At 37.9% G+C, this 13,758-nt stretch overlaps 1 protein-coding gene across 3 annotated transcripts in view; it reads left to right on the top strand.

Moving 5' to 3' along the window:
- The window catches only part of glsb (glutaminase b), a 29,962-nt gene that overhangs the window by 6,557 nt on the left and 9,647 nt on the right, over window positions 1–13,758 (top strand). For all 3 annotated transcript variants that reach the window (XM_056754909.1, XM_056754911.1, XM_056754910.1), the window contains exons 2-13: window positions 4,991–5,087; window positions 5,411–5,532; window positions 5,884–6,013; window positions 6,101–6,180; window positions 7,163–7,326; window positions 7,444–7,502; window positions 10,439–10,471; window positions 10,580–10,638; window positions 10,978–11,044; window positions 11,212–11,262; window positions 12,010–12,186; window positions 12,341–12,472. In XM_056754909.1, the coding sequence (XP_056610887.1) occupies window positions 4,991–5,087; window positions 5,411–5,532; window positions 5,884–6,013; window positions 6,101–6,180; window positions 7,163–7,326; window positions 7,444–7,502; window positions 10,439–10,471; window positions 10,580–10,638; window positions 10,978–11,044; window positions 11,212–11,262; window positions 12,010–12,186; window positions 12,341–12,472 (1,171 nt within the window). The remainder of the gene's footprint in view (window positions 1–4,990; window positions 5,088–5,410; window positions 5,533–5,883; window positions 6,014–6,100; window positions 6,181–7,162; window positions 7,327–7,443; window positions 7,503–10,438; window positions 10,472–10,579; window positions 10,639–10,977; window positions 11,045–11,211; window positions 11,263–12,009; window positions 12,187–12,340; window positions 12,473–13,758) is intronic.

The following is a 13,758-nucleotide window of genomic DNA, read 5'->3' as shown; positions in this document are numbered from 1 at the left end:
TGATGAACAAACACTTAACCATGATCCTAGACAGGCCGGTTTACAAAGTGGCTAATGCATTGGCCTTGACAGGGAGCCATCAGCTGAACATAATTTAGATCGCAGCTTTATGTCAAGTAAACTGACAATAAGGCGGTTTCCCGGACAGGGATAAGCTAGGCCTATGTCATTTTTAAAAACATACTTTACAAAAACATTGCTGATGTGCATCTTGAGACAATACAATTAGCCTTATATATTTTAATATATGTCAGTGCAAGTTGTTAGCACTGCCAAAGTATATGCATTGTGTGGGAAACGCTGTGGCTGAAAAAATAATGATTGAATTGTCATTTTTAAAGGAAGTTTTTCGAGATTTTCCAAAGGCATTGTGCTTGTTTGATGGAAAAGGTAGTTGTTGTGATGAGCTGTTGTTGATTTGTCACGACAAGGGCATAAATCCAGAAGGTTTGAACCATTTACTTCCAAATTACTTCCTGGTGCTAAAAGGAAAACGCTCTGTTTCCAGGCAACTAAACGCAAGTGTTTTCTTCACTTGGCCAATATGCGTTTTCACTTGAGATCTCACCTGATCTCTATGTTGACTGAGAGATGAGTCCAGGAGTAGTCTATAGTCAGGTCACGTTTGTTTGTTTAGCCCTTTTACATATCGTTTTACATTTCAGCATTACAGAACATAGAGAGCTAAACTGGGGAGCACTTAACTCTATATTCACTCATGATAGTATGATAGTGAATAAACGGGCCATATATTATCTATCTATATTGTTGCATAATGTTATATGTGTGGTACGTTAAAAAAGGCAGATGATAAACCATAAGAAAGGTTATAGATTTCTAAATTTGTTGGTTCTCTAGTATTTATTTTTCTAGATAAGTTTAAATTACACTTAATGACATATCTATTGTCGCTACATCTCTAGCATTTGCTTGGCAAAGTCATGTTGGTCGAGGGAGCAGTAGAGAACTCTATTGATGGATCTCAGCCTTGTACACATGTATGAAAAGTTGTCAGGAAAAACAGAATCCATAAATAACAGCTAGGCACATTTATAGCACAGAGACGTTTAACAAACTAACTTTCTGAGAGTCATAGTCTCCTTTAATGAGGTTGAAGTGTTCAGGCATATTAACAGCACTTAAACTTACATTGTGCGGTACTTAGAACCGACGTCCAGTGAAAAACAGAAAGTGTGTTAACATGCAGCATGAATGTTGGTTTTCTGTTTCAGCTTCATCTCTGGGTATTTCCATTCTAACCCGCATTGTGGCCTAAATGTGAGCAAAGCAACAGGAGTCACCGGTTATCATGTGTCACGCAAAGTGGTTGCATTTTTTTTCACATAACCGTATAGACGAGGATGCTTATGAAAGACACATTATCAAATAAGTCGAACCCATAACGAGGAGTGTCTGTGATTTTGGGATGCATTCCACCGGGTCTTTCTTTTGTGAACTGTCTGTGTGAATAGGGGCGTAATGTTTGTTTTATTCATTCTACTGGAGGTTGAGAATCAGGCTCTCTCTCAAAATTCCTGGAATCTCATGTCACAAAACAGGTCACATCTCATCCCAAAATACAAAAGAAGAAATTGTGTTTTGCTTTGTGAGAATATGTTAATGACTTAAATAGTGGAGCATCACTTTAACTGCGCAAAGCTATAATGAAGTAATGGGAATGTTTTTGAATCTACATTACGAAAATGTCACGGTACAAAAGTAAACGGTTCTTTATACCAGACTTCATGTTCTTAAAGCAAAATACAACTTCCTATTTTCTCTCTTTTGATTTTGGCGTGAAATATAGCCGAGGCCTTAAAAAGAGGCAGATACAGAGGTGATGTTCAACACCAAAGAGCTCTCAAGAACAAATCAAACTGGTCCAGCACAGATGATTCACCTCTTTTTTAGGATCTCTTGTCTGTCTGTCACTGTCTGTGTAGAAGCAGTCGGTCTGTTTTTGCTGTAAGCTGATATCGCAGTTCAGGTAAACAGATAATTGATTTTGTATCATATGATGCAGACTGTGGCTCAATGCTTCGGGTGACTCTGATGAAAGAGAAAATCAAAGCATCTGCTTCTGCATAGTTGAGGCATAGATTTTCTGATCACAAACTGAAACAGAAAGATGAATGATTGTTGAGCTGTTTGTAAGGTTTTTAAAAATTCTCTATTGAGGCTATAGGAGTTTTGAACTTTGAAACAGGAACATTTTTTTCTTTACAACTTTTTAAAGTAAAATTATCTAAAGTAAGATTGCTTTTTGAGGTTATGCTGTGTTTTTAAAACAGTTATTTAAACATTATAACTGATTCTTTAGCCATTTTTAAGAATGGTCACCTAACCCAATAATGCAATGGTATGTTAATTTCTATCTTCTTTCTATTCTTTATATTTGTTTGTCTGGTTAAATCAATTTGCCATACTAAATGGGACCAGTCACGGCATTTACACATTTGTTGCCCCTTTTGTTGACTTTTTGCTTCTCCCTTAATAAGTCACTTTGGATAAAAGTCTGCTAAACGATTAAATGTTAAAACTGTTAAATGATGTTGTCACACTAGTTTTATACCAACACACTTTATTGTGTCGCTTTATTAGAAAACTGTCTGTTTTTAATGTAACCTTTTTGTTCTGTTTGGTTCCATTATATCTCCCTTAGTTTAGGGATGATGTTAAAGAAAAACAACTGAGGGATGTTTACTTTAGTAATCAATGTGATGGATGACACAAATGCTGTCTGTTAAGCTTAACCTGTTATGAGACATTCGGAGCAAAATACGTATTCAAAAGTGCAATAATAAAGTAGATTTTGTGTAACGTTACAGTTATGATTTCGAAACGTATGTCATTAAAATGTGTTGGTCATGGTCTGTCTTGTGTCCCATTAACTGTGCATGTTTCGTCTCCCTTATCGCTCTACATGCTGTTTGTTTGCATTGGTAGTAGGAGTTATTTTTGTTATTTACAGTCTTCACCTCCTGTGTAACTATATCAAACTATTCCTTATACTTTTACTTTCTCTGTCCAACTTGAATATAAAATCCTTATTGTCATAGTCTGTGGGTTTAAGGATAATGATTATGAAAAATTATTCAAATAAGCTGCATTCAAATTAGATCAAACAAATGGGGAAATGAATAGAACACATGGAAAATGTAGGAGATCTAGGCTGCAGTAGTGAGGTGATTGAAGGATTTATGGTTCATCACTGGATGATTTGGTGGGCAGGTGGGAATGAGAGTCCTGGCTGGGCTCTGTTGACTTTTGAAGGATGCCATGGCTCACTGCCTCAGCAGCTTAGGCAGATTTCTGTTAGAGTTAAAGCCATGTAAATGTGATAATGCAATGACTAAGTTAGGGAAGCTTTTAATATAACTTAGCAAGACTGAGGCAGCAGTCTTTTAGAGATCACTCACAGTGCAGGTCTAGAAAAAATAAACAATATATCTACAATATAATAATTGAAGAGGTGATTTGTTAAAACTTTATTTTTCCAAAATCATGTTTTTATTATCTTATCTTATTTTGTTTTTATTATGTTTTACTGTGTTAGTTAGCTGTATTTAATCAAAACAACCCAAATGCAGTTTCATTGATATATATTGGAATGCACAACAAAAAACAGACTTTTTAACTGAGTTATCAGTTTTTGCAAAAAACTAATGAACTCTTCTAATACATTGGCAATTTGATACAATACACAGACCTGGGTTTCTAATATGATAGTATGGCAATATTTTGTATTTTATACATTTTATTAAATTTGTCAGAAAGTAACAAGGTGTGTTAAGAAAAACAACCCTCCACAAAAGCCACCATGAGAATAAAAAATAAAAAAAATATCCACGTATTGCAATATTTAAAAATTGTACAAAAATGAAGCTATGTATTTAAAAAACATGAAGAAATGTTCATATGTTTTGTGCATAAAACTTGCTATAGAATTGACAACATTTGAGGTTCAATTGAACCTTCTATGTAAATGAAGGACAATTTAATAGGTCTTTCACTGAAAAATAAAACTTTACTTTAACACAAAAATTGAAAGTTTAAACCTTGAGAGAGACTTCCTAAAGCAGTAAAATGAAATTAAACAAAATGAGAAAAAAACTGTATATGTACCAACGTGCTCAAATTTGTTGGTACCCCTCCACAAAAATGAAGAATGCACAATATTCTCAGAAATAACTTGAAACTGACAAAAGTACTTGGCATCCACCAATGTTCATTCCATATTTAATAGAAATCAGACTTTGCTTTTGATTTTTTATTCAACATAATACCGTAAATAATAAAACAAATGAAAATGTCATGGACAAAAATGATGGGACACTTAGCGTAATATTTTGGTGCAAAAAGAGGCAAACTGCAAGCAAACGTTTTCTGTAGCTCTCAATGAGACTTCTGTACCTACTAAAAGGTAGTTTGGCCCACTCTTCCTGAGCAATCTGCTCCAGCTGTCTCAGGTTTGATGAGTGACTTCAGACTGCAAGTTTCAGCTATTTCCATAGATGTTCGATAGGATTCAGATCAGGACTCATAGAAGGCCACTTCAGAATAGTCCAAAGTTGTGTTCTCATCCATTCTTGGGTGTTTTTAGCTGTGTGTTTTGGGTCATTATCCTGTTGGAGGACCCATGACCTGCGACCGAGGCAGATCTTTCTGACACTGGGCAGTACGTTTCGCTCCAGAATGCCCTGATAGTCTTCAAAGATTCATCCCAAAACATTCGGGGGGGAGGGGTAGGCTGAACCAAAGCAGGTGCATCTCTCTATTCGTTCCTGATTCCTTTTTGTTTTTTTGTGTCTTTGTTGCATGCGTGTTAGCCACATGTAGTTTTTAATCCTCAACAAATCAAACTCTTTAATCAGCTTGCATTTTAACACATGGCCAGATACATGCGTCACTGAAGACTAAACTGTTGTGAAATTTCGTCATAGTGGAAGTCACTGCGGTCAATAACCTTATATTTTCCCTCTGCTTCCAGGAGAAGGAAAGCTGGAATCCTGCCCAGCTTGGAGGATCTGCTGTTTTACAGTATTGCTGAAGGCCAAGAGAAGATCCCAGCCCACAAATTCATTACCGTGAGTGACGAGGGATGTTTTTATTTACGTCTCCTTTAGTAGGTGAACTGCAATGTATCTGCATGTGTTGTTTGCAAATGCGTGACTGGAGCAATGCTATGGGGGCAGCGTGTAGAGTTACTGCCGTGTTGTTGTTATTTTTATCAGCACCAGTAAATAGGGCACAGAGCCATGTTTTATTACACATAGTCTTATCGAAGCCGGCCGACAAAGAGTTTAAACCCAGATAAGAGCATTGTGTTTGTAATGAGTAATGCACACATAGTTTTACGTGAATAGTGTGTGCTTATGGAAATGGTTTGTGTATGTGCTTGTAAACACAGGCGCTGAAGGCCACCGGTCTTCGGACAGGAGATCCACGGCTGAAAGAATGTATGGACATGTTGAAAGTCACCCTGAAGTCCACTTCAGATGGCGTGATGCTGGACCGGCAACTTTTCAAAAAGTAAGCTGGCAGTGTGCTATAGACTTCTATTCAGGGAGTGTCGTGATTTTGGATGCAACTAGCCAAATCAAAAACACAACATGCAGGTTACAGTGTTTACTTTTAGTTCAAGGTAAATCTGAGCACAGTTTGAGGCATTGTTGAGAATGTTTCTTAAAGATACGCATATAGGATTGCTAGGCTCTTTTTCATAGCCAAAAGTATCTAAAGCAAAAGTCTCTGGAATGAAAGAGCCCAAGGTATGTCAAACCGAGAACAAACTGTATAAAACAATCTACTCACAGGGTTTCTTTCTATGTGATCAAACCGGTTCCAGATAGACATGCATTTCAAGATCTTTCCTTTCCTCAGGTGTGTCCAGAGCAACATTGTCCTTTTAACCCAGGCCTTCCGGAAAAAGTTTGTCATCCCTGATTTCCAGGCATTTACTTCCCAGATTGACACTCTCTATGAGAAAGGCAGAAAACTTTCTGGTGGACTGGTAAGAAAAAAACATCTATGCGGTTCCTCTCAAACGCCAAAAAGACTTTCAATGAACTGTGATCTATTGTGATTTCTGTCTGTCCAGGTTGCTGACTACATTCCCCAACTTGCCAAATTTAGCCCAGATTTGTGGGCCGTGTCGCTGTGCACAGTTGATGGACAGAGGTATGAATCATCATGCTATCGTTTTAGCTTAAAAAAAATTGAATTCTGAGTTTGAGGTGATAATAAGTTTAATGCTCTAAAGGCTTGAATGATCATCTTGGATATTTATAAATCAATCTATCCAAGTTGTGATTTCACAGTTTGGTTGCTATTTACGCAATAGAGAGCACCGCAATACAAATGCTTCTATGTTGGTCACTTAAACATTCGAAGAATTGCCAGCTAATCTTAGCGTTTGATAAACACTCCTTTTTTAAACACACTTAGGGGAGAGGATGTGCTCAAATGTTAGTCACATGAGACAAATTGATAACGGGACCATAAAACCATTATCGCTTCTCTCGGTACTCAACCCCGAGTGACATCCATTGATCCAAACGTTGCATTTAGTCATTTAGCAGACGCGTTTATCCAAAGCGACTTACAAATGAGGTGAACATAGGAAGCAACTGGCACAACATAAGGACAACAAAAAGCATAAGTGCAGTAAAACTGGTCTCATATAGCCTATCTCAGTATACAAAGCCACGTTTTTTTTAAGGATAGAAAAAGTAGAAATGAGATAGAAGTCAGAACGAATCTGTCATTTAAAATGCATTTATTTCATGCTAGGTATAGTTTAAATGTATTAACATATTAACTGACATGAATTACTGATATAAAATTATAATTAAACGTTACTTGGAGAACTATTTAAACACAATGCACATTCCTTCATATTAAGCCTGTGTTTATATAAAAATGTGTTCTAATGTCACTTTTGATAAGGATTTTATAAATAAAACCAACCTTTCAATGCAAGATCAAAGCGACTTACATTGCATTGTACTATACATTTGTTTCTTACCATGTGCAATTCCCTGGGATCGGACCCATGACCTTGGCGATGTTTTCGCCGTGCTCTAACTACTGAGCCACAGGAAAGCTTTTAGCAGTATCTGCGTGTCACGACAGCGATCTGATCTCTGTTTTATTTGCACAGACACACGGTTGGTGACACTAAAGTGCCGTTCTGCCTGCAGTCGTGCGTGAAGCCGCTGAAGTACGCTGTTGCTGTCCACGATCACAGCACCGAATTTGTGCATCGCTTCATTGGGAAAGAGCCCAGCGGCTTACGCTTCAACAAACTCTTTCTGAATGAGGAGGGTGAGGATTTAGCATTACTGCTGGCTTATTACTGTAAAGCAACATAATATGAACTGTTTGCATGTGTGTGTGAGTTAAGTTTGTGAGTTTAATGTGATTGTTAATATTTTCACACAGATAAACCGCATAATCCCATGGTAAATGCCGGCGCTATTGTGTGTACCTCTCTGATAAAGGTAAGCATCTCATTCCACTGGTTTACTTGTTAAAAATTGTATCTACTCCTTCTAACTTACATTGACTTGATTTGAAATTAACATTTAGCAATCCAAATACTTTAAGTTTTTAAGTAATGACATTGATAATTTGTTGTGTATGCTGAGACCAAATGCTCATCTATTGTAATAGAGCGTTCCCATCAAACGCGACTTGTGCAAATAAATTGCGCTATTCGGGCGTAGTTGGACGCTTGAACATTTTGAGTTTATTCGCTTCAATCGCGTGTGAAATTCGCTTCACAAGAGACGTGAATTTGTGTCATGGGAGGGGCTTCTGCAAGGCGGCTCCAGTCTCATATATATATATATATCGCTCAAATTGCTCAAATCACGTCACTACCAGAGCAAACGAGACGCAAATTTTCACCAAAGTTCAGATTTTTCGACTGGCACAAATCACGTTGTCAAATGCCCGAAACGCTCAATTCGCGCCGCATCATTCGTGCGAAATGTGTCATTCGCACCGCAGGATGTCCTATCGCGCCTTTGCCTTAACATGTAAATCACTCGCGCTTAACGCTTCATTTGCGTTTGGTGGGAACACAGCTTTTTGTCTCTTCTTTGTGTTATATAACTTGTGCACAGATGATCGATCAGTATTTGACATTACTGCTCAAGGTCACTCTTACTGTAAAGTCGAATGTGTGGTGATCATAAAAATAAAGTCCGTTTGTAATGAATTGTTCAAATTCATTCAGACTTTGTTTTCGCCAAACATCTTTCAATCATCTCTGTGTGACGTGAAAGAAAACTCACCTGTTGTTGTATTTACTGTTCCAAATATTAGCAAAATGACTTTGTTCTTGGTTGTTTATGTGTTCGTTTAAGGAAATACGTTTGCGTAGGTTGATGGCTGATGCAGCCACACTCCAGCTTGGTTGATGATGTGTTTAATGTGATATTAAGATATAGATTAAAGTCTTAATGCTTTGCAAAGAAATGCCCCCAATAGAGCCCTTACTGTGAGGTGGGGTGGGCGGTATTACCACTATGCACGTTTGTTTTTGTTGCTGGAAATAAAGGAGAAATATTTTTTATATTTTCTCTTAATTTGGAGCTTTATGGGTGTAACCATATTAGAATAAAACATATTTGAATGTTTAAAATTATGTTACACTTGAGTTCATAAAACATTATTATAAGTCAAACTAATTCAGGTACATAATGTATACTTTTTAAACCAGTGTCTATTTAAGCTTTAATGCCTTTACATACTATACTGAATATTTACGTATAGTTTATCGTGACCGTCATACTGCCCGCCCTACTCTGTGCATGTGTACATTGAATCCAAAACCTGAGAACCGATCCATTCCTTGAAAACTGCAGATTTCAGCAGGCTTTTTTGAGCCGGACAGGCAGAAACCATCATCCTCTGCTGTGACATGCTCACATCAGAAAAACTGTTCACATCTGTGACGCGTTTGATTTATCCCGGCTCAAATCCACGCGTGAGAAAGAGGATGCACCATTACAATGTGTAATGAAAGTTTAGCATCCTGTGAACAGCAGTTCCCATCACACCTAATCTCAACCATTGTGATATTCTTTTCTTGTGAAAAGTTTTGCTGTGACGCAAAATGTCTGATGTAAATCGTGCCTGTGAATGCACTTAAATAACGCATGACATCATATCCTCTGAGTCCTTGAGCAGTTCCCTGGGCGAGTCCAAAAGCGTGTGATATGCTGTTGAAGGCTCTCTGTGTGCTATTATGTTGTTGCATATTTTGCAGACGTAGGATCTGTGGGATTTTTTGACCACTGCTGCAGGTCAATGACGTTGGTAATTTTTTCCTTTCCATTTTTCCTCTCTCCCCATGAACAAAGCCTGGATACTAAAATATCAGTAGTGTCATTGTGTTCCTTAATAAGGCGGAAACCTGTGCAGGATCACATGGCCCGTATGTTCACTTTTTACATTGTGTTAACAGAAACCCACAATGGCTGTGCATTATTTTATTCTTTTCATTTTTTTTTTTTTTTCGCAAAAAAAAAAAACTAGCTTGTAACCTTAACATTTATAAACCTATTTTAAACTAATCAAGATTTTTTTTACTATTTTATCAGTGTTTTTTATTAATAATACTTCAGGAAAATTCCTTCAAAGATATTTTTTAAGGAAATGATTCCCCGTCTGTTACAGGAAATCACAAGATGGGTTGAAATAAAAAGTAAGAACGCGTTTAGAACGGGTTTTAAGGAGGTTCTTTACAATAATAAATCAATGTCATATTACTGCATGGCCTCTGTGGGCTTCTGGGCAAACTGGATATGTAGCACATTTTAATTTCTCCCTCTACTTAGCATTTATGTTGTTTGACACATAAAATAGTTGTTTATTAATACAGATAATACAGTGATTTGCCGTCACTTGCATCGGTATTACTACCTCAGCAACTGCCCCAGTCCTCATCCAACATCTGACAGGACACCGTAAATAATTGGAAAATGATTTAAAAGGTTCATTTTAAATGTAATTTAACATATTTTGGACCTTCTTAGATTCACAAACTGTTTTAGTGCCGATGTTACAAACCCTGCTGCTTTACATTCAACTCTCTTTTTTAGCCTACAGGTCTTCATGTAAGGTTTATCTCAGGTTTCTGCTCTGTAGCGGTCCATCATCATTCCCATTGTAGTGAATAACAAAACTTTAATGTAGTCAATCGTAATCAAATTAGGGTTCAGTTTTTCAGTAGTCTCACTGATTTCTAACCATAGACTAATAATCGATTTGCGTTTGCAACAATGGTTTTTACAGAATGAAATCTCCTCACTGATAATCTTTATGAGTTAGTTCTGATTTGAGTCTTCCCATATTACATTAAACGTGAATGTTTTATCTTGAATAGCATTTGAAAGATTGTCATTTTCGTTTTTCCTGTCGTTTTCAGCAAGGGGCAGGCAATGCTGAGAAGTTTGATTATGTGAGTCATTTAACAGTAGATTACATTAAAAATCGCATTTAATTTTTTCGCTGTTGTTGTTGGTTTGTTTCTCACCGGCTCTGTTTGGATTTATTTCATAATTTTCAGTTGATGAACTTCCTGAAGAAGATGGCAGGAGACGAATATGTTGGCTTCAGCAATGCCACGTAAGATTCTCATTATGGCGATTTGTGTGAAGTACACTTATGTGTATGCTTTGCTAACTTTTTCACAGAATAAGCAAAGACTTTTTAAAGGAACAGTTCACCCAAAAATATCGTATATGGCTGGTTGCCATGAACTGTTTGCCTCCAAGCGTTCTTCCAAATATGTTTCTCTCTGAGTGTCAAAGAAATTTATTCAGATTTATAACAACTTGAGGGTTAAATGATGACTGACTTTTCATTTTTGGGTGAAATGAAGAAAGATCATTCACCTGTGAAAAGTTGAGTATATGTGTTGGGTTGGATTGAGGCATCTCAATGGTTGTGTGTATCCTGACCTAGATTTCAGTCAGAACGTGAGACGGGTGACAGGAACTTCGCTATTGGCTATTATCTGAAAGAGAAAAAGGTAAGTACCATGAAGCTTCTACGATGTGGTTTAATGATTTGTTGCACCCTTCATCTTCCTGAACATTTTGTCTGCTTTGCTTGTCTGGAGTGATTTAGTGTCAAGATGCACAGATTCAGTTTGGATTCTTGTCCAACATATTAACCCTTTGTGCTCTCTGTATGCAGTGCTTTCCAGAGGGTACCGATATGAACGCTGTTCTGGACTTGTACTTTCAGGTAAATCCTATGATATCTTGTATATAATGCAAACTTGGGCAAAACATAAAAAAGTGCTTTGTTTTGACATATTCAACTGTTTAACGTATTGACTAACTGTGTGTTCAGACCGAACACGACTTGCGCGAATAAATCGCGCTATTCGCACATAGTTGGACGCTTGAACATTTTGAGTTTACTCGCTTCATGCGCATTCGCGTCATGGGAGAGGCTTCTGCCAGGTGGCTCCAGTCTCGTATATATATATCGCTCAAATTGTGTAAAGATCGTTCTTGACAAGTTACCAGATTGTTTTTGACCTCCTCACTCACTTTCTTCAAAGCAAGATCCTTTTTATTTCTGTTTCGATAAAAGTAAGATGTATCGTACAGCTTCAGTTATCCACATACAGCAACGATGATTTTGTCCTCCATTGTTGTTTGGGATTTCTGCCTCCGCTCGCAACATCATAATCACCTCACTACTAGAGCAAGCTCCTGTTTTGTTAATGCGTCATGAATTTTCGCGTCATTCGCGCCGCCTCATTCGCACGATTCGCGTCATTCGCGCCGCAAGTAGGCCTATCGCGTCTTTGCATTGACTTAACATGTAAATCACTCACGCTTAACGCTTCATTCGCGTTTGGTCTGAACACACATAAAATCTTCATTAAATTGGCTTAGTTCTTGTTATATGTATACACAATCAGATTGATATTTCCTGTTTTTTTCAAATGGTTCATGTTTGTATGCTGTTTGTGGTGTGCAGCTCTGCTCCATCGAGGTGACATGTGAGAGCGCTAGTGTCATGGCGGCCACACTGGCCAACGGTGGCTTCTGTCCAATCACAGGCGAGCGCGTGGTGAGCCCAGAGGCCGTGCGAGACACCCTCAGCCTCATGCACTCCTGCGGCATGTATGACTTCTCGGGGCAGTTCGCCTTCCATGTAAGTGAAACTATAAAATGGATTCTGGTCCATCTGGATGATCAGCAAGTGCAAGCTGGTTTTTAGTTAGATGACAAGCAACCGTTTTTCCAAACTATACCAAGCTGGGATTGAGTTATTGTTTGTTTGTAAACTGTCTTTCTTTGTGATTGAGGTGGGCCTTCCGGCCAAGTCCGGTGTGTCTGGGGGTATTCTGCTGGTTGTGCCTAATGTGATGGGCATCATGTGCTGGTCTCCTCCATTGGACAAGCTCGGCAACAGTGTCCGAGGCATCCAGTTCTGCACGGTGTGTGAATTTTCTCATTTCACCTTGAACACTATTACTAATAAGTGGCAACTTGGACTATTTTATGATAAGGCAACGTAGATAGAACCAGACATATGCATCCAACATTTCGCATACTGTTTATATCCACAGGAAAGTCAATTGATAAACCATTCCAAATTTTCATTTAATTCAATTCAGTTTTATTTATATAGCGCTCTTAACACTGTTTCATTGTTTCAAAGCAGCTTTACAGGAAGAAAGACAAAAATAAACACAAGTTAGTTTTAGTATTAAAATTACAAGTGTCCATCTTTGCTCTTCATTGTTGACGGAGATTGTCTGGGCTGGAGCTGAGATGATCAGTTCATTTAATCAGCATTTCTAGATGTATTGTGGCAATTCCAGTCCAATGTTTGAACAAACAGATCTCAACACCCATTGACTACTATAGTAGGAATAATTACTGTTTTTTTTGTTCTGAAGACATTTTAAGAATGTAGGACAGCAAACAGTTCTAAGCCACTTTTGACTACCATTGCTTTTTTTCCTACTATGGTATTCAATGGCTGTCGAGATCTGTTTGATAAGAAGCATTCTTCCAAGTATCTTTCTCTGTGTTCATCAGAACAAAGAAATTTATACAGATTTGGAACAACTCGAAGGTGAGTAAATGATGACAGAATTTTCATTTTTGGGTGAAGTATCCCTTTAAGTTCCTGGGCTCAACTGTGCAAAGTAATGGAGGGTGTGTTAGGTTGGAATGGGTGGAGAAGAGTGACATGAGTGATAGAAGGGTATCAGCAAGAGTGAATGTTGGTGACACCGGTGAGTTTGGTTTAGAGACGGTGCCATTGGTCTTGTAGGAACATGGGGTATATCGGTAGAAGAATGTTGAGGATGGAGCTACCAGGCAGGAGGAAAAGAGGAAGGCCAAAAAGCAGGTTTTTTAATGTGTAGAGGAAAGACATGCAGGTGGTTGGTTTGAAAGAGGCAGATGTAGAGGACAGAGTGGTATTGAGACGGATGATCCCTGTTGTGAAAAACCGAAAGAAAAAGAAGATGGAATTATTGAATAAATCCAATCATTAGTTTATTCCTTTTATAAAGCTGTTTATCAGTGCCATCTTTGTGCTTTTTATTCTCAGTATTGAATAAAACGTTCTTAATCGGTTTCTTAAAATGTTCCTCCGTTCTTAATCCCACAATGGATTGCAAGCTCATTTAGGGCTTTACATCCATCTGTGAAGGGACAAAATCTTGCCAGTGTCATTTTAGATCCTTCTGAGAAGCAGCACTTGTTAGAG

Source organism: Triplophysa dalaica, chromosome 8 (assembly GCF_015846415.1).
Source record: "Triplophysa dalaica isolate WHDGS20190420 chromosome 8, ASM1584641v1, whole genome shotgun sequence".
NCBI classification, from domain to species: Eukaryota; Metazoa; Chordata; class Actinopteri; order Cypriniformes; family Nemacheilidae; genus Triplophysa; species Triplophysa dalaica.
This window is presented reverse-complemented; position numbering and strand designations above follow the sequence as displayed.